Source organism: Saimiri boliviensis, chromosome 5, assembly GCF_048565385.1.
Source record: "Saimiri boliviensis isolate mSaiBol1 chromosome 5, mSaiBol1.pri, whole genome shotgun sequence".
Lineage (NCBI taxonomy): Eukaryota > Metazoa > Chordata > Mammalia > Primates > Cebidae > Saimiri > Saimiri boliviensis.
Genome location: NC_133453.1, coordinates 38,477,259 through 38,504,600, shown reverse-complemented (window position 1 = coordinate 38,504,600; position 27,342 = coordinate 38,477,259). Strand labels below are relative to the sequence as shown.

At 43.9% G+C, this 27,342-nt stretch overlaps 1 protein-coding gene across 3 annotated transcripts in view; it reads left to right on the top strand.

Annotated features, from left to right (window-relative positions):
- The first annotated feature begins 14,149 nt into the window (after nt 1–14,149).
- BMPR2 (bone morphogenetic protein receptor type 2) overlaps nt 14,150–27,342 on the top strand; it is a 180,393-nt gene continuing 167,200 nt past the window's right edge. Inside the window, exon 1 of one of the 3 annotated variants that reach the window (XM_074399252.1) lies at nt 14,150–15,127. In XM_074399252.1, coding sequence (XP_074255353.1) covers nt 15,052–15,127 — 76 coding nt within the window. In that variant the 5' untranslated portion in view covers nt 14,150–15,051. The remainder of the gene's footprint in view (nt 15,128–27,342) is intronic. The other 2 variants (XM_074399251.1, XM_003925640.4) reach the window with 2 other exon arrangements.

Genomic DNA, 27,342 nt, shown 5'->3' with positions numbered 1-27,342 from the left:
AAAAAAAAAAAAAAGAAAGTAGAGGAATAAAATAATGGCTACTCCAGAGACAGAGCAGCCCCAAGGATTGCTGGTTGCCCATTATTGTGGTTTTATTTTTAGATGGAGTCTTGCCCGGTTGCCCAGGCTGGAGTGCAGTAGCATAATCTTGATTCACTGCAACCTCCACTTCCTGGGTTCAAGCGATTCTCCTGCCTCAGCCTCTTGAGTAGCTGGGGCTACAGGAGCCCACCACCACGACCGGCTAATTTCTGTATTTTTAGTAGAGATGGGGTTGGCCCATCTCATGTTGGCCAGGCTGGTCTCCAACTCCCAACCTCAGGTGATCCGCGTGCCTCGACCACCCAAAGTGCTGGGATTACAGGTGTGAGCCACTGAGCTGGCCCTATTTCTTGATTATATGCTAAACAAGGGATGGAATATTCATGCCTTCCCTTTTTAGGCCATCTAGGGTAACTTCCTGACATTGCCATGACATTTGTATACTGTCATGGCACTGGTGAGAATATAGCAGTGAGGACGACCAGAGGTCACGCTTGTAACCATCTTGATTTTGTTGGATTTTAGCTGGCTTCTTTACTGCAATCTGCTTTATCAGCAAGGTCTTCATGACCTATATCTGGTGCTGACCTCCTATCTCATCCTGTGAGTTAGGATGCCTTAACCGTCTGGGAATGCAGCCCAGCAGGTCTCAGCGTCATTTTACCCAGCCCCTATTTAAGATGGAGTTTCTCTGGTTCCAACGCCTCTGACAGATACACACTGAAAAAATTGATTAGTATGGTAACTATATAATGGAAAAAAAAATCCCCGGAGGAGGATGAGTCAGTAAGTAAAAGGTAATCATGGTTCTGAAGGAAAAGAATGCCAAAAATGCCAGACATACTGTAAGTCTCATGCTGGATGAAATAGAGACATGCCCTAAAATGCCTAAAAGGAGGCTAATGATTAGCCTTTTTCTTTTTTCTTTCTTTTTTTTTTTTTTAGTGACTGGGTTTCACCATGTTGGCCGGGATGGTCTCTATCTCCTGACCTCAGGTGACCCACCTGCCTCAGCCTCCCAAAGTGCTGGGATTACAGGTGTGAGCCACCATGCCCGGCCATGATTAGCCTTTTAAAAAATAATTATTTAAAAAATAAAATTATTATTATTTTTTGAGAGAAGGTTTCACTTTGTTGCCTAGGCTGGAATGCGTTGTGGACTCACTACAACCTCTGCCTCCCAGGCTCAAGCAGTCCTCCCACCTCAGCCTCCAAAGTAGCTGGGACTACAGGCACAGGGCAGCACACCTGGCTAATTTTTTTTTTTTTTTTTTGGTATAGACGGGGTTTTGCCATGTTGCCTAGGTTGGTCTTGAACTCCTAAACTCAAGAGATCTACCTGCCTGGCCTCCCAAAATGCTGGGATTACAGGCGGGAGTGCCACGCCCAGCCTAATCATTATCTTTATAGTTGAAACCTGTATTTTTCTCTATAAAAAAGTGTCAAAGGTTATCTTGCTTTTTTGAAAAATGTTGAGACCAAACCTAGACAAAGGTTTTATACTAAATTTGCTGTACGATTTGATTTCCTACTCCAACATGGGTTTTAAAATCAGTCTTTTATTTTCAGGGAAAAGGAATACATTCAAGTAAAACAGATTTAAATTTTAAATCATGATTAGTTTTGTATTTGGAAAATAAAACCATCACATTTCAGCTCTAAATATCTGGTCAGTTTTAACTAGGGAAATTCTAGATTAAGAAAGAAGAAGGTAAGTTTTGACATGGGTTTTTCTGTGCTTCAGGGGCCTCTAAAGGGATGAGTATATACTTATCTTCCACAGGGTGAAGGCTACGGGTATTACAGTAGCTTCATTATTACACAAATCCTGCTATTGAAATTATTTGTATAATTTTTGTAAGCAGATAGTCCAGGGCAGTTATTTGGAGGTCACTATGAGGAGCCAGATAAATAGTTACCAAAAGCCAGATAAACTAGAATGCAAGGCCATTAAGAAGGTTTCTTTCTGACTTCAGTTTATTTCAAATGCTTATGCAACAGCCTTACCCTCTAAGTAAGAAAAATGTAGACATGCTTAAGAACTGGCAAAATATTGAACAAGTATCAAAGGTTTGTTTCTGTGTAGTACATTATGTTATTCATATTTATTATGATTTTTTTCTAATCCTAAGGATAGAAGTATAAGCCAACAACAGGATCAAATATTTGCCTTGTTTTGTGTCCTCAGTTGGCTGGCTTTTCACTTCAGTGACTGTGAACATTTTCTAGGTATTTAGCAGTAAATAATTTAATAATCACTCTCTGATATTATAAATCTTTCTGTGAAAATAAGCTTTTCACACATTAAATAATTGTACATGGAATAATTACAGAAAAATGCTTTATGATTTTATCACTTCTCTTTAGATGTCTGTGTTATGTTCATCATACTGAAATATAGAGCCTTTAAATATTAATACTGATATAGAATTTGTACAAAGTTATATACCCAGAAGGGATTTGATAAATGCATGTTTGTTGATTAACAACTTTTCTTAAGTCATAGTACTTTTCTGTAAGTTATACAGTACTTCTAAGTAAGTTGGGGAGTCATAAAGGAAAAATCATATTCTCCAATCATATTAGAATTCGTGTTTAAATGGAAGAATCTCTAAGCTTCTACATTCTGGCTATGACCAGTAGGAATCATGACATACTAAAAAAAATAATGTGGCTGGGTGCAGTGGCTCATGCCTATAATCCCAGCACTTTAGGAGGTTGAGGCAGGTGGATCACATGAGGTCAGGAGTTCGAGACTACCCTGGCCAACATAGCAAAACCCTGTCTCTACTAAAAATACAAAAATTAGCCAGGATGATGGCAAGTGCTTGTAACCCCAGCTACTTGGGAGGCCGAGGCAGGACAATCACTTGAACCCAGTAGGCAGAGTTTGCAGTGAGCCGATATTGCACTACTGCACTCCAGCCTGGGCAATAGAGTGAAAAAAAGAGGAATCGAGACCTAGAGAAGTGAGATGATATCCTCATAGTCACAGTTTTCCTGATTTAATATTTTTTCCCTACACACTTAATTGTTTCCTTTAATCACAAGTGGGAGAGATTTAGATGATTTGTTGACAAAGAGATACTCTGTGGATCCTGGATTTTGACATTCTGCTTTGGTAAAAAAAAAAAAAAACAACAAAATACAAAAAAAATCTCTGAACTGAATTGATCCAGTAACTTGGTATAGTTCTCTTAATATAAAAATAATTAGTTGGGCGCAGTGGCTCACACCTGTAATCCCAGCTGGGAGGCGAAGGCAGGTGGATCACCTGAGGTTGGGAGTTCAAGACCAGCCCGGCCAACATGGTGAAACCCCGTTTCTACTAAAAATACAAAAATTAGCTGGGCATGGTGTTGCACCCTGTAATTCCAGCTACTCAGGAGACTGAATAGGTCTATTTGCATGAAGTCATTTATATCATATGACTAACACCTTTAAATTAGTAAGAAAAAGAAACAAATCATTAGAAAAATTGACATGATATATGAACAGGCAATTCAGAGAAATACAACTGGCCAAGAAGCATATGAAAAGCTTGGATCCACTAATAAAGCACTGACCAGGTGCGGTGGCTCAAGCCTGTAATCCCAGCACTTTGGGAGGCCGAGGCGGGTGGTTCACGAGGTCAAGAGATCAAGACCATCCTGGTCAACATGGTGAAACCCCGTCTCTACTAAAAATACAAAAATTTAGCTGGGCATGGTGGCGCGTGCCTGTAATTCCAGTTATTCAGGAGGCTGAGGCAGGAGAATTGCCTGAACCCAGGAGGCGGAGGTTGCAGTGAGCTGAGATCGCGCCATTGCACTCCAGCCTGTGTAACAAGAGCGAAACTCTGTCTCAAAAAAAAAAAAAAAAAAAAAGAACTTAGCCAGGCATGGTGGTGGCATACCTGTATGGCACACCTGTCCCAGCTATTTGAGAGGTAGAGACAAGAGGATCACCTGAGCTCACCAGGTCGAGGCTGCGGTGAGCTATGATCATGGCACTGCACTCCGGCCTGGGGACAGAGCAAGACCCTGTCTCAACAAAAAAGAATTAAAAAAAAAAGTGTGTGTGTGTGTGTGTGTGTGTGTGTGTGTCCAGGAAACTCATAGTGTCTAACCAATAATATGTCTTAATTAGATTCAACAATAGTGATCCTAGGCCGGGCACCTATGTATGTCAGACATACCAAGTTTGTTTCCTAAGCCAAAAAGTCTTTTCCATCAGATCTCTGACCAGCCATTGGTTCCGTCTTGTCATTCAAGTCTCAGCTCAAGTGACACTTCCTCAGACAGGCCTTCCTTGCTGAGTCCTTCTAAGGTAGAAACAGCTGTCCCTCTCATTTTGTCTCTTCTTGCTAAAAGGTAACATGGTAAACACACCCTAAGGTGACCCCCAATCTTCCACATCCTTGTATAATTTCTTCTGCTTGAATGTAGGTAGAACCTGTCATTTATTTCCAACCAGTAGAATACGACAAGGGTGATGGGATGCCACTCTCGTGATTATGTTGTTATAAAAGACTGTGTCTTAGCAGTCTGGAGCAAGACAGACTTTTTTTCCCTGTTGACTTTGAAGAAATAAGCCACTATATTATGAGAATGCCTATGGAGAGGCCACGTTATCATGGAACTATGTGGGCATCTAGGAGATGTGAGCAACTTCAGAATTCAGCCAACAATGTGAATGAGCTTGAAAGGACATTCGTCCCCTGTTAAGCCTCCAACTGGTAACACAGTCTGCTTGACACTTTGCAGTCTTGCGAGACTCTGAGCAGACAGACCAGCTAAACTGCCCAGACCCCTGACATGGAAACTGAGAGATAATCAACACATATTGTTTTGAGCTGCTAAGTTTGTGGTAATTTGTTACACAGCAATAGAAAATGAATTTAAGCCGGGCACGGTGGCTCAAGCCTGTAATCCCAGCACTTTGGGAGGCCGAGGCGGGTGGATCACAAGGTCAAGAGATCGAGACCATCCTGGTCAACATGGTGAAACCCCGTCTCTACTAAAAATACAAAAAATTAGCTGGGCGTGGTGGTGCATGCCTGTAATCCCAGCTACTCAGGAGGCTGAGGCAGGAGAATTGCCTGAACCCGGGAGGTAGAGGTTGCGGTGAGCCGAGATAGCGCCATTGCACTCCAGCCTGGGTAACAAGAGTGAAACTCCGGCCGGGCGCGGTGGCTCAAGCCTGTAATCCCAGCACTTTGGGAGGCCGAGGCAGGTGGATCACGAGGTCAAGAGATCGAGACCATCCTGGTCAACATGGTGAAACCCCGTCTCTACTAAAAATACAAAACATTAGCTGGGCATGGTGGCGTGTACCTGTAATCCCAGCTGCTCAGGAGGCTGAGGCAGGAGAATTGCCTGAACCCAGGAGGTGGAGGTTGCGGTGAGCTGAGATCGCACCACTGCACTCGAGCCTGGGTAACAAGAGCGAAACTCCATCTAAAAAAAAAAAAAAAAAGAGTGAAACTCCATCTCAAAAAATAAAAAAGAAAAGAAAAGAAAATGAATTTAAGTAAGTACCATTGAAAAATGTGTCTCCCTGTTCCTTGCTGTATCTCTAGTACCTGGAACAATGACTAGCAAATAGTTCAGTAAACATCTGTTGGTTATATAAATGAATGAATAAATGTATGATTGGAGAAAAGGATGGGACTGGATCCTAACAATGTAGCTAGTGCCTATTGGCTAAGAAATAGTACTTTCAAATGGGTTCCACTCATCAAGGACTTCAGAGATATCTGACTGAAGTCAGATACCTGACTTCAGTAATATCTGATTCTTATTTTAAGATATGCTTCACTGTGTTATATTATGTTTATACTTTACTTTTTTCTTTCTTTCTTTTTGAGACAGAGTCTCACTCTATTACTCAGGCTGGAGTTCAGTCACCTGATCTCTGCTTACTATAACTTCTGCCTCCTGGGCGCAAGTGATTCTCATGCCTCAGCCTCCAGTGCACCACCATGCCCAGCTAATTTTTTGTATTTTTTAGTAGAGATGGGGTTTTATTCTGTTGGCCAGGCTGGTCTCAAACCAAAACTTCTGCTTCCTGGGTTCGAGTGATCCGTCCGCCTCGGCCTCCCAAAGTGCTGGAATTATAGATGTTAGCCACTGGTTCCAGCCTACTTTTCTTTTTTAATTCCAAGCCTTAGTAAAAATCTTAACTACATATGGTATAACTTGAAGAATAAACAAAGGGTTCTATATCTACTTTTTGAAGGAAAGTAGAGCTCAGTGTTTGAAATCAGCAAGGAAAGGCTTTTATAAGCCACCAGAGAGATGTCAAGAACAAATAAGTAAATTTGTGAAAAGTAGGAGCTCTTCTCTGTGATCTTCCAAATGCTTGGGGAGAAGCTGGGTTTTCTTGCTGTCGGTCCCTCAGAATAGGAAGTTCTGATGGTTTTATTTTGCTCATAAAGAGAAGGGTGACCCCAGAAGCTAGGTTAACTAAAATTTCCAAAGTTAGACTAAAGGGAAGGAAAGAAATGAGACAATAAATTTAGATTTCAAAAGGAAGGCTCTTTTTAATTTGTTTATTATTATTTTTTAAAGCTTTGATTGTTTTAGGAAGACAGAGAATTAAGGTTGCTTTCAGGCCCAAAGGATGTCAGGGAGGTCAACCTCTAATTTTGTTTTTTTTTGTACTTCTCAACTGGATTTTCTTTTTTTTTTTGAGATGGAGTTTTGCTCTTGTTACCCAGGCTGGAGTGCAATGGCGCGATCTCGGCTCATCGCAACCTCCGCCTCCTGGGTTCAAGCAATTCTCCTGCCTCAGCCTCCTGAGTAGCTGGGATTACAGGCACGTGCCACCATGCCCAGCTAAATTTTTGTATTTTTAGTAGAGATGGGGTTTCACCATGTTGACCAGGATGGTCTCGATCTCTCGACCTTGTGATCCACCCGCCTCGGCCTCCCAAAGTGCTGGAACTACAGGCTTGAGCCACCGCGCCCGGCCTCAACTGGATTTTCTTCTCTCCCCACTACTATACTTTGATCTTCCAAAAGGAGGCAATGCCTTGTCCTGTTTCTCAGTTTAAGCCTAAAGATAAAATTCTAAAGTTTCTAAACTTTTAGTTGTCTGTTTTTCTGACAGTGCTAACTTCTATATTGTTTTTCTGCTAGAGCTATGAGTTTTTCTTCTTTTTTACCTGGATACCACCCCTTTATTTTTATTTTTTGTTTTTATTGATTTTTATTTTTTTTTGAGATAGAATTTTGCTCTGTTGCCCAGGCTGTAGTGCAGTGGCGTGGCGTGATCTCAGTTTACTGCAACCTCTGCCCGATTCTCTGGCCTCAGCTTCCGAGTAGGTAGGACTACAGGCGCGCGCCACCAGGCCTGGCTAATTTTTTGTATTTTTATGTGGAGATGGGGTTTCACCGTGTAGGTCAGGATGGTCTCAAACTCCTGACCTTGTGATCCGCCCACCTCGGCCTCCCAAAGTGCTAGGATTACAGGTGTGAGCCACCATGCCGGATGATACCACCTCTTTATGACCATGATATTTGTTCTTAGAAGTAATCGGTATTTCTGAGCCCAGGTAATTCCTACATGTCCTTATTTACTTAACAAGAAATGGCCTTGGTTCTTATTTCAATTTTTGTTCTAATAATCTGCTTAGTGCCCCTCTGTCCCTTCTTAAAACTAGGACAGTCCTCCAACTCAAAGCAGAGATATCACCCATGAAGGACTATAATTCATAGTGAAGACAAGTCTTGCAGATGCTGTTAGTCTGTCCTCTTGGATTTCTGTGTTGCTCTTCTTCATTTCCTGCTTCTTTACCCCTACCAGGAAAAAAGTCCCACTTGTTGGGGTTTTGGTGATTAGAGTATTGGGGATTATTTTACCCTTGGATGCTATGTTAGTCATTAGGGCTATTCACAAATATTCAGGTTCTCTTTCTCATGACATGGTAGGATTACATTTTCTACCCTCTTAAAGTTAGGGCAGGCTGACATCGAACTCCTGACCTCAGGTGATCCACCTGCCTCAGCCTCCCAGAGTGCTGGGATTACAAGCGTGAACCACTGCCCGGCAATATAATTCTTTTCAATATTTGCCAGAGCAAAATAATTATATTTTGTTTGTTTGTAGTGCTTTATTATTTTTTTGAGACGGAGTTTCGCTCTTGTTACCCAGCCTGGAGTGCAATGGTGCGATCTCGGCTCACTGCAACCTCCGCCTCCTGGGTTCAAGCAGTTCTCCTGCCTCAGCCTCCTGAGTAGCTGGGATTACAGGCACGCGCCACCATGCCCAGCTAATTTTTTGCATTTTTTTTTAGTAGAGACGGGGTTTCACCATGTTGACCAGGATGGTCTCGATCTCTTGACCTTGTGATCCACCTGCCTCGGCCTCCCAAAGTGCTGGGACTACAGGTGTGAGCCACTGCGCCCGGCCAGTGCTTTAATTATTAGTGGATCCAAGCTTTTCATATGCTTCTTGGCCAGTTGTATTTCTCTGAATTGCCTGTTCATATATCATGTCAATTTTTCTAAGGATTTGTTTCTTTTTCTTACTAATTTAAAGATGTTACTTATATGAAATAAATAACTTTATGCAGCCGGGCGCGGTGGCTCAAGCCTGTAATCCCAGCACTTTGGGAGGCCGAGACGGGTGGATCACGAGGTCAAGAGATCGAGACCATCCTAGTCAACATGGTGAAACCCCGTCTCTACTAAAAATACAAAAAATTAGCTGGGCATGGTGGTGCGTGCCTGTAATCCCAGCTACTCAGGAGGCTGAGGCAGGAGAATTGCCTGAACCCAGGAAGCGGAGGTTGCGGTGAGCCGAGATCGCGCCATTGCACTCCAGCCTGGGTAACAACGAGAGCGAAACTCAGTCTCAAAAAAAAAATAATAATAACTTTATGCAAATAGAGCTTTGTTTTTTTCCTTTATGACATCTGATTTTGTGTTATCTTAGAAAAGCCTCTGCCTTATGTACAACTACCAAAGATGCTGTCTTTAAGTAAGTAGTGTTTCTTTTTTTTTTTTTTTTTGAGACGGAGTTTCGCTCTTGTTACCCAGGCTGGAGTGCAATGGCGCGATCTCGGCTCAGGGCAACCTCCGCCTCCTGGGTTCAGGCAATTCTCCTGCCTCAGCCTCCTGAGTAGCTGGGATTACAGGCACGCACCACCATGCCCAGCTAATTTTTTGTATTTTTAGTAGAGACGGGGTTTCACCATGTTGGCCAGGATGATCTCGATCTCTTGACCTCGTGATCCACCTGCCTCGGCCTCCCAAAGTGCTAGGATTACAGGCTTGAGCCCCCGCGCCCGGCCGTTTTTTTGTTTTTTGTTTTTTTTTTGAGTTTCACTCTTGTTGCCCAGGCTGGAGTGCAGTGGTGTGATATCGGCTCACTGCAACCTTCACCTCTCGGGTTCAAGTAATTCTCTTGCCTCAGCCTTCTGAGCAGCTGGGATTACAGGCATGTATCACCACATCCGCTAGTTCTGTATTTTTAGTAAAGACAGGATTTTTCCCTGTTGGTCAGGCTGGTCTTGAACTCCCAACCTCATGCTGAAAATGCTGATGGCTGACAGTGCTCAGCTGGGTCCCTCACTGGGGGTAGCTGTTGGGTAAAGAGAGCCCTTTTATCAAAGGTCACATCTCCTTTATATGTGCAGCCCACATCCAGTGACTGGCTGGTATGAAGGTATAAGAACCTGGTTCTGTCTCTCAATTTAGGACAATGCTGATAGGCCAACCCAGCTCCAGAATTCCTGCAGGATTTTCTGATGCCTCAGTTGCAAATATGTTGCAGTTCAACTTCTCCCTCTGCCCAGTCTTGCATCCCTCAATCCCCCCAGAGGTTGTTCTTGCCATCATTGGGTAATAACCCCTGCATACAAATTTCAGAGTTTTGGGGTCTATTTCCTGGTCAACTGAAGTTGCGATGGGCCCCCTGATTTATATCAAACATGTAACGTGTGAGAAATAAACCTTTGTTGCAATAAGATGCTGAGATTGGGGGATGGTATTGTAATTTAGCCCATCCGGATTAGTACGGATGCCAAACCTTACTGGTACCACCAGTACTTTGTTCTCAGCTGAGCTTGACTTACATTGTCTGCCTTTTGTCGTGGACAGGTTTCTTGCCAAGTCCTACTTCTGTTCTTTGATGTTCTTTCTCACTGTGAGTGAACAGCCATGTCGCAACTGAGATATTACAAAAAGGAACAGAAAAGGAAAGCGGGTACATATATCTAGCTGTAAACCTACCAAGTCAGTGGCATGTATTTTTTCATGTGAATTTCCTAGGACCTTTTCTGTGTTCTATATTATTTATCATACATTTATAACACATACACTAGTCCTCCCTCCTCCTTATCCACAAGGGATATGTTCCAAGACCTCTAGTGGACACCTGAAACTGCAGAGAGTACTGAACTCAATTGCTGTAAACTGGAATACATTTCTGTTATGCCATCCACTCACAAATTTACTATCATTTCCATTTTAACTAAGCATTTATTATGCATTGTGGCCATCACTTTTGTAGTTTGAGGTGTGGCAGCAAAACAAGCATGAATTTAGTTTTTCTTCTTCACAATTCAGTTTCACAAATAAAATTCTTTTCTTTTTTTTTTTTAGCCAGAGTCTCTGTCACCCAGGCTGGAGTTCAGTGGCACAATCTTGGCTCACTGCAACCTCTGACTCTAGGGTTCAAGTGTTTCTCTTGCTTCAGCCTCCAGAGTAGCTGCTGGGATCACAGGCAGGTGTCATCATGCCCAGCTGATCTTTTGTAATTTTAGTAGAGAGGGGCTTCACCACGTTGGGCAGGCTGGTTTCGAACTCCTGACCTCAAGTGATCCTCCTGCCTCGGCCCCCCAAAGTGCTGGGATTACAGGCATGAGCCACAGCACCCCACCAAAGATTCATTCTTACCAGAGATCTTAGCAACCTCAACATATTTTTTTCTCCTTCCTTATTGAGTCAAAAACTCTGATGTTTTAACTTACAGGAAGCACTTTACAGCTTCTCTGTGCTTGAATTGCCAGCAACACTACTCTTGTGCTTTGAGGCCTTTGTTAAGGAAAATAAGGGTTAGTTGAACACAAGCACTTGGATACTGCATATTGCCACAGTCAATCTGATGAGACTGCTACTAAGTCATTAAGGAGGTTACAGCGGATACACTGTACAAACGGATGATTCACATCTCAGCAGGACAGTGTGGGATGGCAGAGATTTTATCACAGCTAGTTAGAACAGTACTCAATTTAAAACTTCTGAGACGGGGCGAGGTGGCTAACACCTGTAATCCCAGTACTTTGGGAGGCAGAGGTGGGTGGATCACCAGAGGTCGGGAGTTTGAGAGGAGTCTGACCAACCTAGTGAAACCCTGGTTCTACTAAAAATACAAAATTAGCTGGGTGTAGTGGCGCATGCCCATAATCCTAACTATTTGGGAGGCTGAGGCAGGACAATCGCTTGGGTCCGGCAGGCGGACGTTGCGGTGAGCGGATATTGCGCCATTGCATTTCAGCCTGGGCAACAAGAGCGAAACTCCATCTCAAAAAAAAAAAAAAAAAAAAAAAAAAAAACCAACAAAACCAAACAACAACAACCTCCCCCCACAAACGAAACAAAACAAAACTTATGAATTGTTTATTTCTGAAACTTTCCATTTAATATTTTGACCGTAGTTGACCGAAGGTAACTGAAACTGTAGATAAGGGGAAACTACCACAAAGGGCACTTAATGTTTCTTGGAAAAAAGTCTTAAGCAAATAAAAATTTAATGATGAAGTACTTGACCTCAATTTGAGGAACATAAAAGTATACTATGAATTAATAAACTTTCTGCATCTCTAACATACAAAAATCCAATTTCTCTGAGTGCTAGAAACTCTCAGTTCTTAAAAGACAAATCGTAAAACAATACTGGTTTCTGATTTTGGTCTTTTGGGGGAAACAAAATACAGTAAAAAAGCTAATGAATCAGCCGGGCGCGGTGGCTTAGGCCTGTAACCCCAGCACTTCGGGAAGTCAAGGTGGGCGGATCACCTGAGGTCGGGAGTTCAAGACCAGCCTGACCAACATGGTGAAACCCCATCTTTATATATAAAAAAAATTATATATATGTGTGTATATATATATATATATATATATATATATATATATATACAAAAATTAGCCCGGTGGGGTGGCGCCTGTGATCCCAGCTACTCGGGTGGCTGAGGCTGGAGAATCACTTGAACCTGGGAGGCGGAGGTTGCAGTAAGCCGAGATCCCACCACTGCACTCTAGCCTGGGCGACAGAGCAAGACTCTGTCGCCAAATAAATAAATAAATAAATAAAGCTAATGAATCAAAGCATATGCTCCTTGTCTTTTTTAAGGGATTTTGCTATGTAGAACTTTTTTTCTTTGCCTAAAGGGTAAACAGTACAAACGTATTTCAATTAAAAAGAGTCTCAGAATCCGGGGCTGGTATTGCTACAACCCCTAATTATGGAAGATGTTTAGTATGATTAACAGAAACCAGTTTAAGGAATGTGGAGATTTATTTACATCAAATTCAGATAAAGAGATAAAAGCAGACTTGAAGAAACAAGCAGAACATGACTTAAGTAGTCTGTCTATGACTGTATCTGTGCCCTTGGCCACAATGAAAGACCAGCAAAACCAGCCTTCAGAATAACCGTACTGCCTGGTGGGAGATGGGAAGGCCAGACTTTACCCGTCAAGATCGCCGATCGCCCTCCTACGCGCATTTTCCACCTCGCAGCTAAGAATTCACGCCAGACTTCCGATCATGGCGCCATGCACGTCACCTTCTCCCCTCTCTGCCGGCAAAATCCCACCCACGTCGGCTGACCCCGCAGCGGGGTGTTAAGGGCGGGATGAATCCCTTCCCCTCTCCTGGTCGCTAGTACAAACCAGATGGAAAAAACGCACTACACAAATCCTTGGAAATTGCGGTACCAATGGGACCTTCTCAGTTCCTTGAGAGCAAAATGGTCCCACTCTATCCTGACACAACTCTAGCTCAGTTTTCCTTTCACGTGCCCTAAGAAGCCCTCAGGGCCCCCAGCCTTGGGGAATCCAGGCCCTCTCTCGGGTGGGTACCGCGCTGTACCGACAGGCTCACGCACGCAGCGGGACGATTTATAGAAGTAAAAGTCTTTTCTTTGTTTTCTGGCTTCGCATCCTTGCAAATATTCAATATTCCTGTCAGCTAAGAAGGCTAAGGGAATGGGCGGTTGAGGAAAGCAGGACGTCGATTACAGCAAACACATCAATTTAGGGGTGGTCTTTCCAATTCCGGCTTTTGTTTGAGTCAGAGGGGAGCCTGCGGAGGCCAAGGTCTCGGGTTCTGGGAAAGGCGGGCCCATCCGGATTCTTTGGGCTGCGGAGAGGGAGGCACCAGACCCGTGAAACAACAGAGGGCACTTCTGCCCCTCGAGGCTTTCCTCCGAGAGTCCTGGGGAGACCAAGACGCCTCTGACGGGAGAATTCCCGGAGCTCGGAAGTCTGCCGAACGCTGGACAAAAAGATGTGGCCGCCCTCTCTTAAACACACACGCGAATCCCAAGCCATGCACGTTTGGAAGGCATGTGTGTGTGCGTGAGGGAGAGAGGCCACCGCTGCCCACCGCTGCCCCACCCAGCCCTCGGCCATTCAGGGCAGAGACCCGCGGAGCCGCGGCCCCCGAGGCCTCAGCCAGCCCCGGACGAGGGGCGGGGCCGGGCGGGGCCGTGAGCGCGCAGACTCAGTGCGGGTTTCCTCGCGCCGCCGGCGCCGCCGTCACCGCCCGCGCTGCACCACAGGCCAGAGACAGACTGGGCCGGGAAGAGCTGGAGACTGAGGAGGAGGCGGAGGCGGAGGCGGCGGCGGAGGCGGGGCGACTCCGGTGACCGGGAGCGCCGCAGACTGGCAGCTGCGGCGACTCCCCCCTTTGTGTCTGGTCTGCTCGGAGCCACTGGAAGTGCTTCCCGGAGGGGCGCAGGGTGTCTCGCCTCCTTGCTGCCCACCCCCTTCCCCGGCTACCTTCCTCCGCCCTCCCGCCGCCCCCCGCCCTCGGCCCGCGACGCCCGAGCTCTTCCTGGAGCCCAGAGCTGCGGGAGAACGAGGCGGCGGCGGCGGCGGCGGCGGCGGCTTCCTCGGGGGGTTGTGATTCTCTCACAGGAGCCATTGACTGGAGAAGGCAAGGCTTTCATGGTGGAATTTACCTCAGGCAAGATCGAGCCGCCGGAATAAAAAGCGAGGAAGGGAAGCGGGCACCGCCGGGAGGACTAGAAGGGGCAGCCTCTCGCTCCCCCTCCGCTCGCGGTCTCGGGGAGCTCGGGCCCGGGCCGCGACCCCTCCCCTCCCCCGCTCCCACCTCCCTGCAGCCCTCGCCAGGGCCTCCCAGACCCTCGCACGATTGTTCCGCAAAGGCGTGGGGGCTGTGGGCTTGTCCATGGAGGCAGGCACTTTCTTCGATCCAGTCGAGGAAGAGGATTTGTTCTCGAAATCACAGTGAGGGAAGCACCGAAGCGAAACTTAAGGAATCCTGCCTTCCTGGAGCCGCTGGCGATGCGACTCGGGCCGCCGGGCGCCGCCGCCGCCGCCCGCCCGGCTTCGCCCTTCCCGGCAGTCGGGAACTAGTTCTGAACTAGTCCCCCGGCCCCGGATCGATCCCCGCCCTCCGCACCCTGGATATGTTTTCTCCCAGACCTGGATATTTTTTTGATATCGTGAAACTACGAGGGAAATAACTTGGGTGATTTCTTCTTGGATCCCTGCCTTCCCCACGGACATGCCTTCAGTTTGGAGGGCTGCGGCACCCCGTCCGAGGCGAAGGAACCCTCCCCAGCCGCGAGGGAGAGAAATGAAGGGAATTTCTGCAGCGGCATGAAAGCTCTGCAGCTAGGTCCTCTCATCTGCCATTTGTCCTTTCAAACTGCATTGTGATACGGGCACGATCAGTCCACGGGAGAGGAGACGAACCTCCCGGCTGTTTCTCCGCCGGTATCCACTTCCCGTATTTCTTTTCTTTGCTCTCCTGCTTCTTGTCTGGCCCAGGGATGACTTCCTCGCTGCAGCGGCCCTGGCGGGTGCCCTGGCTACCATGGACCATCCTGCTGGTCAGCGCTGCGGCCGGTGAGTAGCCCTAGCTGGCGCGTCCCGGCCACTTCCCCTGCGGAGAGGGAGGGAGGGAGCCCGCAGAGGCCGAGGCCTGTGCTCACCCTTCTCGACGCGTCCCGCGGATCGCGGTGGAGCGGAGCCGCGACCCGGTGCCTGTGCGCCTGCCCCGTGCCTTCCAGGGAAATCACCTTTAATATTCCTGTGTACTTTCCTATCCCCGATTCCATATTCCCACCCCACCCCCCTTCACCGGGTAAAAAAGACATATTGGGTGTGGTATCTTGACATTTTTAGCTGTGAGGTAATGCAAGGATTAAAAATAATATTTTAATCACCAGTGAACAGTATCTGTTATGAGATCTCAGGAAACAGACCTGTATATATGTGTGTGTGTGTGTGTGTGTGTGTGTGTGTGAATATATATATATGGAATTTATTATTATTATTATAAAGAAGCGGTTTTGGCTTATAGTAAAAAGAACATCAGCTAGAGAACACACTTGAACCTTTTTATATTTAGATCATGCTGAGAATCCATGTTACTTTCATTATTCAGAAATGTTACCGAATGAATAGAATAAACGTTGAGGAAGCCAGAACTGTGAGATTCTTGATACATTGTATTATACAGTTTCCTATTTTTATCAGTGGTATTATTTTGTTCTCAAGTATTTTAATAATTATATCTCCATCTTTTCAACCTGGGCACTTACATATTAGATGCTTTTGGAGAATTACAGTACTGTTGGGCTGTATTTTGATAACTTTACTATTAGTCACCTGGCATCTATTTATTGGCTTTGCTGTTTAGACAACTTTGACCTGACATCAGACTTCTAGGAGATTTGACTCCCGAAAGTTCTTTGACATTTCTCTAAAGTCTAAAGGGAAATGGTAGTCATCCTTTCCTTTGGATATTTTCATTTCAGTTCTCGGACACCTTAGGAAAAAGACCTTATCTTCTATTTGCAACTCTTTCTTTCAAGCAGGCTTTTGGGAATTCGCTTTTAGAAATTTTCAGGAGTGAATCCTACGTACAACTGGTACAATTGGTTTATGATGAGCAAATGGATTGTGCTTTTAAAACGAATAAAGGACCAAATGACCCTTTCCAATTACTTTTTTCTTATGATAACTGTGTTTCACATTAAACAAATTTCTCATTGCTATGTCAGATACAAAGGTTACTTATTTCATTTTAAAAGTCTGAACTAGGAAAATGACGAAAGAAAATTTGAAGTTTCCTTTTATGCTTTTGATATTGTTGAAAAATGTCTTGTTGATTAATGTCTGTTAAATTGGTGATAAATCCATATAGTTCTGTTAAAATAATTTGAATTTTGAATTTACTTTGAAACTAATATTTTAATATTTTTAATAATTATAGTTCCTTTCAGAGTAAAAATGAATGATTCTTCTTTAAATTTCTTTATATTGTGTTAGCTATTTAAATTCTTTAGCCATAAGCCTTGTGGTTCCTGTAAAATCTAGAATATGAGGCCTTAAATGTTCCTTAAGCAGAAATCTCAGAATGTACACTTTTCAGTGTTCTTTGTTATTCTTAACCTTTTAAGAATATAGATTCTCATTTATGGTGACATGCTCGTAATATTGTGATCAGAACTGATAATAGTAAGAGAAAAAATATTGATTTAAAAATAATTTTTTTTGTTAATACAATTATCTTAGAATAGTGTCTCTTAAAAGGGAGAGTAAAAAAATGACAGCCTAAAAGTGGATTTATTCTTTTTTTTTTTTTTTTTAGTATTGCATAGCACCAAATGACAAAATTTGTGAAGCTGGATTTCAGACCTGTAACAATAATGATAATAGTCAGTATTTAAGTGCCTGCCATGCACCATCAGCTATTCAAACAACTTTGCATATATATATATATATATATTTTTTTTTTTTTTGAGACAGAGTCTCACTCCCTCACCAGGCGCCAGGCTGGAGTACAGTGGTGCTACCTCAGCTCACTGCAACCTCCACCTCCCAGGTTCAAGCAATTCTCCTGCCTCAGCCTCCCAAGTAGCGGGGACTACAGGCGTGCACCTCCACGCCCAGCTAATTTTTTTTTTTTTGTATTTTTTTTTTTTTTTTTTTTAGTAGAGACGGGGTTTCACCATGTTGACCAGGATGGTCTTGATCTCTTGACCTCGTGATCCGCCCGCCTCGGCCTCCCAAAGTGCTGGGATTACAAGTGTGAGCCACCGCACCCGGCCTGTATTTTTTTAAATTTCATCCTCCTGACAATTCTATACTGTAGGTTATTGTCATTCCCCTTTTCCGTAGAGGGAGAGTAAAGAGAATTTGAATAACTCACCACACAGTGGGTAAATTATGGAGCCAGGACTATAGTGTGTGCCTTTATTTTATTTATTTATTTTTTTTGAGACAGAGTTTCGCTCTTGTTACCCAGGCTGGAGTGCAATGGCACGATCTCGGCTCACCGCAACCTCCGCCTCCTGGGTTCAAGCAATTCTCCTGCCTCAGCCTCCTGAGTAGCTGAGACTACAGGCACGCGCCACCATGCCCAGCTAACTTTTTGTATTTTTAGTAGAGACGGGGTTTCACCACATTGACCAGGATGGTCTCGATCTCTCGACCTCGTGATCCACCCGCCTCAGCCTCCCAAAGTGCTGGGATTACAGGCTTGAGCCACCGCGCCCGGCTAGTGTGTGCCTTTACATACCACATTAATGGTAAAACATTAGTAGCAGCAACAACTCATTCTTATTGGGTATATGAGGTGGAGTAATGCCTTCACCAATTCAACCTTTGAAAAGAAGCAGGGACACTTACAAGGTGTTAGTGCAGCAGTGGTTATACAAATGTCATAGTTCTCAAAAAAAAAAAAAAAGTCATAGTTCTGAACATGTAAAACTTTGCTTAATATTGAAGTGGCTAGTGCAGCTTCATTAAGTGCAAGGTGATTAGAGAGGGCCTGTGTGGATTTGGGTTACATAGCTGCAGTGATGTTAACTGGACAGGCACAAATAGTGCAGCTGAACAGGGAAAAAAACCCCAGAAGACTGATTGATAGCATATCCTTTTTTGGGGTCATGGATAAATCATTTCTTTGAATCCCTCTTTTTCACATACCTAGTTCTCGGACTCCTTAATTCTCAGAACATGTTCTTTTTTCTTTTCTTTCTTTTTTTTTGTGGAGACAGGGTCTCACTCTGTTGCCCAGGCTGGAGTGCAGTGGTGCGATCTTGGCTTACAGCAACCTTTACCTCACAGGCTCAAGTGATTCTCCTGTCTCAGCCTCCCAAGTAGCTAGGATTACAGGCAACGCACCACCATACTGGGCTAATTTTTTTTTTTTCGATCATTTGAGGTCGAACTCCTGACCTCAAATGATCCACCCATCTCAGCTTCCCAAAATTCTGGGATTACAGGAGTGAGCCACTGCACCTGGCCTAATTCTTAGAACATTTTCTATGCAAAAAAAAAAAAAAAAAAAAGTTTATGAAAATAAGATGTGGCTGCTTGGTTTATAAATGAATTCTTTTTTTTTTTGGAGACGGAGTTTCGCTCTTGTTACCCAGGCTGGAGTGCAATGGCGCGATCTCAGCTCACTGCAACCTCTGTCTCCTGGGTTCAAGCAATTCTCCTGCCTCAGCCTTCCAAGTAGCTGGGACTACAGGCATGTGCCACCATGCCCAGCTAATTTTTGTATTTTTAGTAGAGGCGGGGTTTCACCATGTTGACCAGGATGGTCTCGATCTCTTGACCTCGTGATCCACCTGTCTCGGCCTCCCAAAGTGCTGGGATTACAGGCGTGAGCCACCACGCCCGGCCTGTAAATGAATTCTTTTTTTTTTTTTTTTTTTTTTTTTTGAGACGGAGTTTTGCTCTTGTTACCCAGGCTGGAGTGCAATGGCGCGATCTCGGCTCACCGCAACCTCCGCCCCCTGGGTTCAGGCAATTCTCCTGTCTCAGCCTCCCGAGTAGCTGGGATTACAGGCACGAGCCACCATGCCCAGCTAATTTTTTTGTATTTTTAGTAGAGACGGGGTTTCACCATGTTGACCAGGATGGTCTTGATCTCTTGACCTCGTGATCCACCCGCCTCGGCCTCCCAAAGTGCTGGGATTACAGGCTTGAGCCACCTCGCCCGGCTGAGGGCCAAGCTCTTAATTAGATTTTTGCGTTAAAATTATATAATCTTTGGTCTCTACAAAAGCTATTCTGGCACATGGGATGATGTGATAGTAGTGGTATTGATGTGGATGAGTATATGAAATGTGGGGAGACAGAACTATTCCACACAAAGACAAAACCTTTCCTTTATTAAATGCCAGCTTTGTTTTTTTTTTTTAACAATGAAAGAGAAGAAGTTGAATATTGATCTCTGAAGGGTAAGTTCTGACCACAAAAAATACTGAGTGGAGTCTGCGTGAATTAGTTAATTGTGTAATTGGCCACAGCACTTATTTTGGCAACTACTCATATACTGCAGTGCTGTTGGGTATCAGGTTTTGTTTTTTCTGTTTTTGTTTTGAGAAGGAGTCTTGCTCTGTTGCCCAGGTTGGAGTGCAGTGGCATGATCTCTGCTCACTATAGCCTCTGCCTCCCAGGTTCAAGTGATTCTCCTGTCTTAGTCTCCTGAGTAGCTGGGATTACAGGCCCCCGCCGTCATGCATGGCTAATTTTTGTGTTTCTGTAGAGATGGTTTCACCATGTTGGCCAGGCTGGTCTTGAACTCCTGAGCTCAGGTGATCCACCTACCTTGGCTTCAGAAAGTGCTGGGATTACAGGCATAAGCCACCGTGCCTGGCCAATTTTTTTATGTTTGGTAAAGATGGGCCGGGTGCGGTGGCCCAAGCCTGTAATCCCAGCACTTTGGGAGGCCGAGGCGGGTGGATCACGAGGTCAAGAGATCGAGACCATCCCGGTCAACATGGTGAAACCCCGTCTCTACTAAAAATACAAAAAATTAGCTGGGCATGGTGGTACATGCCTGTAATCCCAGCTACTCAGGAGGCTGAGGCAGGAGAATTGCGTGAACACAGGAGGCGGAGGTTGCGGTGAGCCGAGATCGCACCATTGCACTCCAGCCTGGGTAACAAGAGCAAAACTCTGTCTCAAAAACAAACAAACACAACACAACACAACACAACACAACACAAAAAAGATGGGGTTTCACCATGTTGGCCAGGCTGGTCTGGAACTCCTGACCTCAGCTGATCCGCCCTCCTCAGCCTCCCAAAGTGCTGGTATTACAAGAGTGAGTCACCATGCCCGTCTGGATTTCCGTTATGTATTTGCCTTGTCCTCCAAACTGATAATTGCTTCCAGAGGATAGTGTTTATGTCTTACTAGTTTTATAATTTACCATATTGCTATGCACATAAAAGATGCTTAAGAAATGCTTAGTGAATGAATAATAAAAAGGAATTTCAACCAAGAGTATTTATTCTAGTATTGTTTACTGACTCAAATAACATACTAGTAACTTTATCTTAGTTCCTTCAACTATAAAGTATGTAGTTTAAGAGGTATAGTGAGAAGACCCCTGTTGTGAGTTAATGAGATCTAGATTCTATGTGATTCTGGGCAAATATATTACTTAACATAGTTATCTCAGTTGTAATAATGTGGGGTTGGACTTGGTCATTTTGAAATACAGATTCATGGGTACCCCATTAGACCTACTGAATCTAAATCTCTGGACACTTGAGCCTGGGAATCTGCCTTTAATGCCTTTGTGATTCTGCCTTTAATGCCCCCCTCAACCAGTAAATTTTAAGTACCTTTGAGAACTACTGGATCTAAGATTCTAACTCTCAAGTTCAGTAACTTTGTTATTTCTACTTTTTGTGGTACTTTAGATCTTTTTTTACTTAATCTGGTAAACATTAGGAACAAACATTTCTTAATTTGTACATGAACCAATTACCCAAAACCTTTTTCCTTTTTAAATATTTGCAGTGTAGACTGGGTGCAATGGCTCACGCCTGTAATCCTGGCATATGGGGAGGCCGAGGTGTGTGGATCACTTGAGATCAGGGTTTCAAGACCAGCCTGGCCGACATGTCGAAACCCTGTCTCTACAAAAAATACAAAAATTTGGCCGGGTGCAGTGGCTCATACCTGTAATCCCAGCACTTTAGCTGGGCGTGGTGGAGGGTGCCTATAATCCCAGCTACCCAGGAGGCTGAGGCAGGAGAATTGCTTGAACCCAGGAGGCAAAGGTTGCAGTGAGCCGTGATTTCACTACTTCACTCCAGCCTTGGTAAAAGATCAAAACACTGTCTCAAAAAAAAAAAAAAAAAAAAAAGTACTGGCCAGGCACAGCGGCTCATGCCTGTAATCCCAGCACTTTGGGAGGCCAAGTCGAGCTGATTACAAGGTCAGGAGATCAAGACCATCCTCGCCAACATGGTTAAACCCTGTCTCTACTAGAATACAAAAAATTAGCTGGGTGTGGTGGTACGTTCCTATAATCCCAGCTACTCCAGAGGCCAAGGCAGGGGAATCGCTTGAACCTGGGAGGCAGAGGTTGCAGTGTGCCAAGATTGTGCCACTGCACCCCAGCCTGGTGACAGATCAAGACTCTGTCTCAAAAAAAGCACTAATATGAAAGATTATATGCATGCCTAGAATCACAGTGCTCAACACTATACCTTAATCCTGCCTGTGTATGAGTTAACATTTAAAATACATTACCCAAATTATCAAGATATAGTGCAAAATGTGTGCAATCATTCACATCTTAAATGTGTCAGTAGTGGACTTGGTGAAAGAATTATGAGACATGATAAAGTATTGTGCCAGAGGCATTGGCTGTAAGAATTGTAGATGAAGTTAGGTATTTGAGAGAGTTAGATATTTGATCCACATCTGTTTCTGGAAGGTTAGTTGTAAATGGAGGTTGAGAAGTTTCAGTTTTTTTTTTTTTTTTGAGACGGAGTTTTGCTCTTGTTACCCAGGCTGGAGTGCAATGGCACGATCTCGGCTCACTGCAACCTCTGCCTCCTGGGCTCAGGCAATTCTCCTGCCTCAGCTTCCTGAGTAGCTGGGATTACAGGCACGCGCCACCACGCCCAGCTAGTTTTTTGTATTTTTAGTAGAGACGGGGTTTCACCATGTTGACCAGGATGGTCTCGATCTCTCGACCTCGTGATCCACCCGCCTCGGCCTCCCAAAGTGCTGGGATTACAGGCTTGAGCCACCGCGCCCGGCCAGAGAAGTTTCAGTTTTTTAAAGCCAGATCTCATTTCCCCTTTCTCCTTCAAGACAGTAGTTTGCCCTTAAAATCGGTGTCAAAAATATACATGATCATGTACTTTCATTCTGCCCCAGTAAATTAAGTGTAAAATAGGATAATTTAGAACAAAATGTGTTAATGATAGTGTAAGTGTAAAGGGATTTATAAATATTTGGTCAGTAATCCAAACTCTCCAGTTTTTTGTTTCATTTAGATGAGGAAATAGTTAAGCCTTTCTATTATTGTTAATCTGTTTTCAATATTTGCTTTTGTAGTTAAGAATAGTCTATGAGCAACTGGGTGAGTCGCTCATGCCTGTTACCCCAGCACTGAGGTGGGTGGATCACGAGGTCAGGAGTTCAAGACCAGCCTGACCAAGATGGTGAAACTCTATCTCTACTAAAAATACAAAAATTAACCAGGTGCGTTGGCAGGCCCCTGTAATTCTAGCTACTCAGGAGACTGAGGCAGGAGTATCATTTGAACCTAGGTGACAGAGGTTGCAGTGAGCTGAGATAGCACCACTGCACTCTAGCCTGGGTGACAGAGACTCAGTTTCAAAAAAAAAAAAGTCTACGAGGACAGCTGTATAATTGTAATAGACACACTAGGCTAACCTTTTTAGGACAAGCTTTGTTTTTGTTTTCATTTGAAAAGAAAAAATGTTGATATTCATACAACCGTAACGTTTTTTGTTTTGATATATTTTCTTCTAATTAAAAAAAAAAGATACATGTATTTTTATATGGTGGTGATTTTATAATATCTATTATATCTGATTTTTTACATAGAATATGTCATAAGCATGTATATATGATCTTAATAACTATCATTTTTCATAATTGTATGATATTCCATTGAGTGTATTCCACTATTTCTTTTTTTTTCTTTTTTTCTTTTGAGATGGAGTTTTGTTCTTGTTACCCAGGCTAGAGTGCAATGGCACCATATTGGCTCACCGCAACCTCTGCCTCCTGGGTTCAGGCAATTCTCCTGCCTCAGCCTCCTGAGTAGCTGGGATTACAGGCACGCGCCACCATGCCCAGCTAATTTTTTTTTTTTTTTTGTATTTTTAGTAGAGATGGGGTTTCACCATGTTGACCAGGATGGTCTCGATCTCCTGACCTCGTGATCCACCCACCTCAGCCTCCCAAAGTGCTGGGATTGCAGGCGTGAGCCACCATGCCCGGCTCCACTGAGTATTTCTTTTCTTTCTTTCTTTTTTTTTTTTTTTTTTTTGAGACGGAGTTTTTTGCTCTTGTCACCCAGGCTGGAGTGCAATGGCGCGATCTCGGCTCACCGCAACCTCCGCCTCCTGGGTTCAGGCAATTCTCCTGCCTCAGCCTCCTGAGTAGCTGGGATTACAGGCACGCGCCACCATGCCCAGCTAATTTTTTGTATTTTGAGTAGAGACGGGGTTTCACCATGTTGACCAGGTTGGTCTCGATCTCTCGACCTTGTGATCCACCCGCCTCGGCCTCCCAAAGTGCTGGGATTACAGGCTTGAGCCACCGCGCCCGGCCTATTTCTTTTTTTTTTTTTTTTGGCTTTGTATTTTATTTTAGCCATTTTTTTTTGGTATATATTTTATTTTTTTATTTTACTGCATTTTAGGTTTTGGTGTACATGTGAAGAACATGCAAGATTGTTGCATAGGTACACACGTGGCAGTGTGATTTGCTGCCTTCTTCCCCATGAGTATTTCTTTTCTAATAAACAATGCCATATTGAATACTTTTGTGCATATGTCCTGCTTGTTTTTTGGTTTATTTCCAAGTTCTTGTTTTGATCTATCAGCAGCATGAGCCAGTTTAATCCTTTTTTTTTTTTTTTTTTGAGACGGAGTTTCGCTCTTGTTACCCAGGCTGGAGTGCAATGGCGCGATCTCGGCTCACTGCAACCTCCGCCTCCTGGGTTCAGGCAATTCTCCTGCCTCAGCCTCCCGAGTAGCTGGGATTACAGGCACGCGCCACCATGCCCAGCTAATTTTTTGTATTTTTAGTAGAGACGGAGTTTCACCATCACCATTCGTGATCCACCTGCCTCGGCCTCCCAAAGTGCTGGGATTACAGGCGTGAGCCACTGTGCCCAGCCTATTTATTTATTTTTTTAAAGACGGGGTTTCACCATGTTGGTCAGGCTGGTCTTGAACTCCTGACCTCAGGTGATCCACCTGCCTTGGCCTCCAAAGTGCTTGGATTACAGGCGTGAGCCACCACGCCTGGCCTATTCATGTTATTTATGGAAACAAAGTTGTGTATGAGACATAACTTTTCTGAGCTATGTAATCATTTTTTCCTTTGGCTATACCAATGTGTTAGCTTGATGAAACATTATCAAGAATGCTAATGAGTAAATTCAGTTTAGCCTTTCATACCAACTTGTTCCATTTGTACAGCTGTTCTTTTTTTTTTGTTTCCTCAACTTCATACTATTGACATTTTGTATACAGCTGTTCTTTAAGAATCATGTTTTGTCCATTTACTTAGGTTTATAAGAAATTGAGTTATACTGATTCCTTGCTAAGTCCTTCTTTTAAAAGCAAGATATTAGTCTTCGATTTTTTCTACTCTAAGCATATTGTACTCTAAGCGTCTAATAGCTTTTATATTTCACATTACCCTATTAATGAAAAGAGATTAAATTCAATAACTGGCAATCTTTGATATATTAAATTCTAGTTATTTGCAGTTAAAAGTTTGGGCTGGGTACAGTGACTCACACCTACACTCTTTGGGAAGCCAAGGCAGGAGGATTGCTTGAGGGTAGAGTTTGAGACCAGCCTGGGCAATATAACGAGAACCCTGTCTCTACAAACAGTTTTTTAAAAATTAGCCACGTGTGAGTCTGTAGTCCCAGCTACTTGGGAGGCTAAGGTGGGAGGATCACTGGAAGCCCAGGAGTTGGAGGCTGCAATGAGCTGTGATCGTGCCACTGCACTTCAGCTAGGGTGAGAGGGTGAGACTCTGTCTTTTAAATTAAAAAAAAAAATAGAAACTTGTTTTTGCTTTTAGCCTTTGATTTTATAATTTCTTTTAAGAAACTTTTTGTTGGTCCAGTGCTGTGGCTCACACCTGTAATCCCAGCACTTTGGGAAGCTGAGATGGGCAGATCACGAGGTCAGGAGTTCAAGACCAGCCTGACTAGCATGGTGAAACCCCGTCTCTACTAAAAATACAAAAATTAGCTGGGTATGGTGGCGTGTGCCTTTAATTCTAGCTACTCAGGAGACTGAGACAGGAGAAGTGCTTGAACCCGGGAGGCAGAGGTTGCAGTGAGCCAAAATTACGCCACTGCTCTCTAGCCTGGGTGACAGAGCAAGACTTCGTTTAAAAAAAACAGAAAGCGGCCGGGCGCAGTGGCTCAAGCTTGTAATCCCAGCACTTTGGGAGGTCGAGGCGGGTGGATCACAAGGTCGAGAGATCGAGACCATCCTGGTCAACTTGGTGAAACCCCGTCTCTACTAAAAATACAAAAAATTAGCTGGGCATGGTGGCGTGTGCCTGTAATCCCAGCTACTCAGGAGGCTGAGGCAGGAGAATTGCCTGAACCCAGGAGGCGGAGGTTGCGGTGAGCCGAGATCGCGCCATTGCACTCCAGCCTGGGTAACAAGAGCGAAACTCCGTCTCAAAAAACAAACAAACAAACAAAAAAAACAGAAAGCAAAAAGCAACCCCTTTTTGTTATTTAAGATTCTAAAATTATACAAAGTAATTGTAAAAAGGGTTTTTGAATAATATGATGGCAAAGTGTAGAAATGATAATGAAGTACAGGAAAAAGAACCCCATCATCTCCTGTTTCTTTTTTGTTTTGTTTTGTTTTGTTTTGTTTTGAGACGGAGTTTCGCTCTTGTTACCCAGGCTGGAGTGCAATGGCGCGATCTCGGCTCACCGCAACTTCCGCCTCCTGGGTTCAGGCAATTCTCCTGCCTCAGCCTCCCGAGTAGCTAGGATTACAGGCATGTGCTACCATGCCCAGCTAAATTTTTGTATTTTTAGTAGAAACGGGGTTTCAGCATGTTGACCGGGATGGTCTCGATCTCTTGACCTCGTGATCCACCCGCCTCGGCCTCCCAAAGTGCTGGGATTACAGGCTTGAGCCACCGCGCCCGGCCTATCTCCTGTTTCTTTAATCCCATTTCCTAGATATAACCAGTGTTAACAGTTTCGTGTATAATCTTTAATGCTTTTTTGTATAAATATCTGAATAATTAGAATTTGCTTCTAACAAGGTAGAATAATATTGTGTATATTGTACATAAAGTTTTGTGATTATTCCTGTAGGACAGTACTAGTAGTAAGATCATGTGGTCAGAAATTTTTACATTTAAAATCTTAAAATGAACTGCCAGATTCTCTTCAAAACAGGTTGTACCGGTTTTGATTTCTACCAGTAATATATGAAATCTCCATTTATTTATTTATTTTTTTGAGATGGAGTCTCGCTCTGTTGCCCAGGCTGGAGTGCATTGCCCTCATCTTGCCTCACTGCAACCTCCCGCCTCCCAGGTTCAAGTGATCCTCCTGCCTCAGCCCCCCAGTAGTTGGAATTACAGGCATGTGCCACCATGCCCAACTAATTTTTGTATTTTTAGTAAAGAGACAGGGTTTCTCCTTGTTGGCCAGGCTGGTCTCGAATTCCTGACCTCAGGTGATTCACCTGCCTCAGCCTCCCAGAGTGCTGGGATTACAGGCATTAACCACGGTGCCCGACAATATAATTCTTTTCAATTTTTGCCAGAGCAAAATAATTATATTTTGTTTGTTTGTAGTGCTTTAATTATTAGTGGATCCAAGCTTCTTGGCCGGTTGTATTTCTCTGAATTGCCTGTTCAGATATTATGTCAATTTTTCTAATGATTTGTTTCTTTTTCTTACTAATTTAAAGGTGTTATTTGCATAAAGTCATATAGAACTTCCTTTTTTTTCCTTTATGACATCAGTTTTGTGTTATCTTAGAAAAGCCTCTGCCTTATGTACAACTATCAAAAACGCTGTCTTTAAGTAAGTA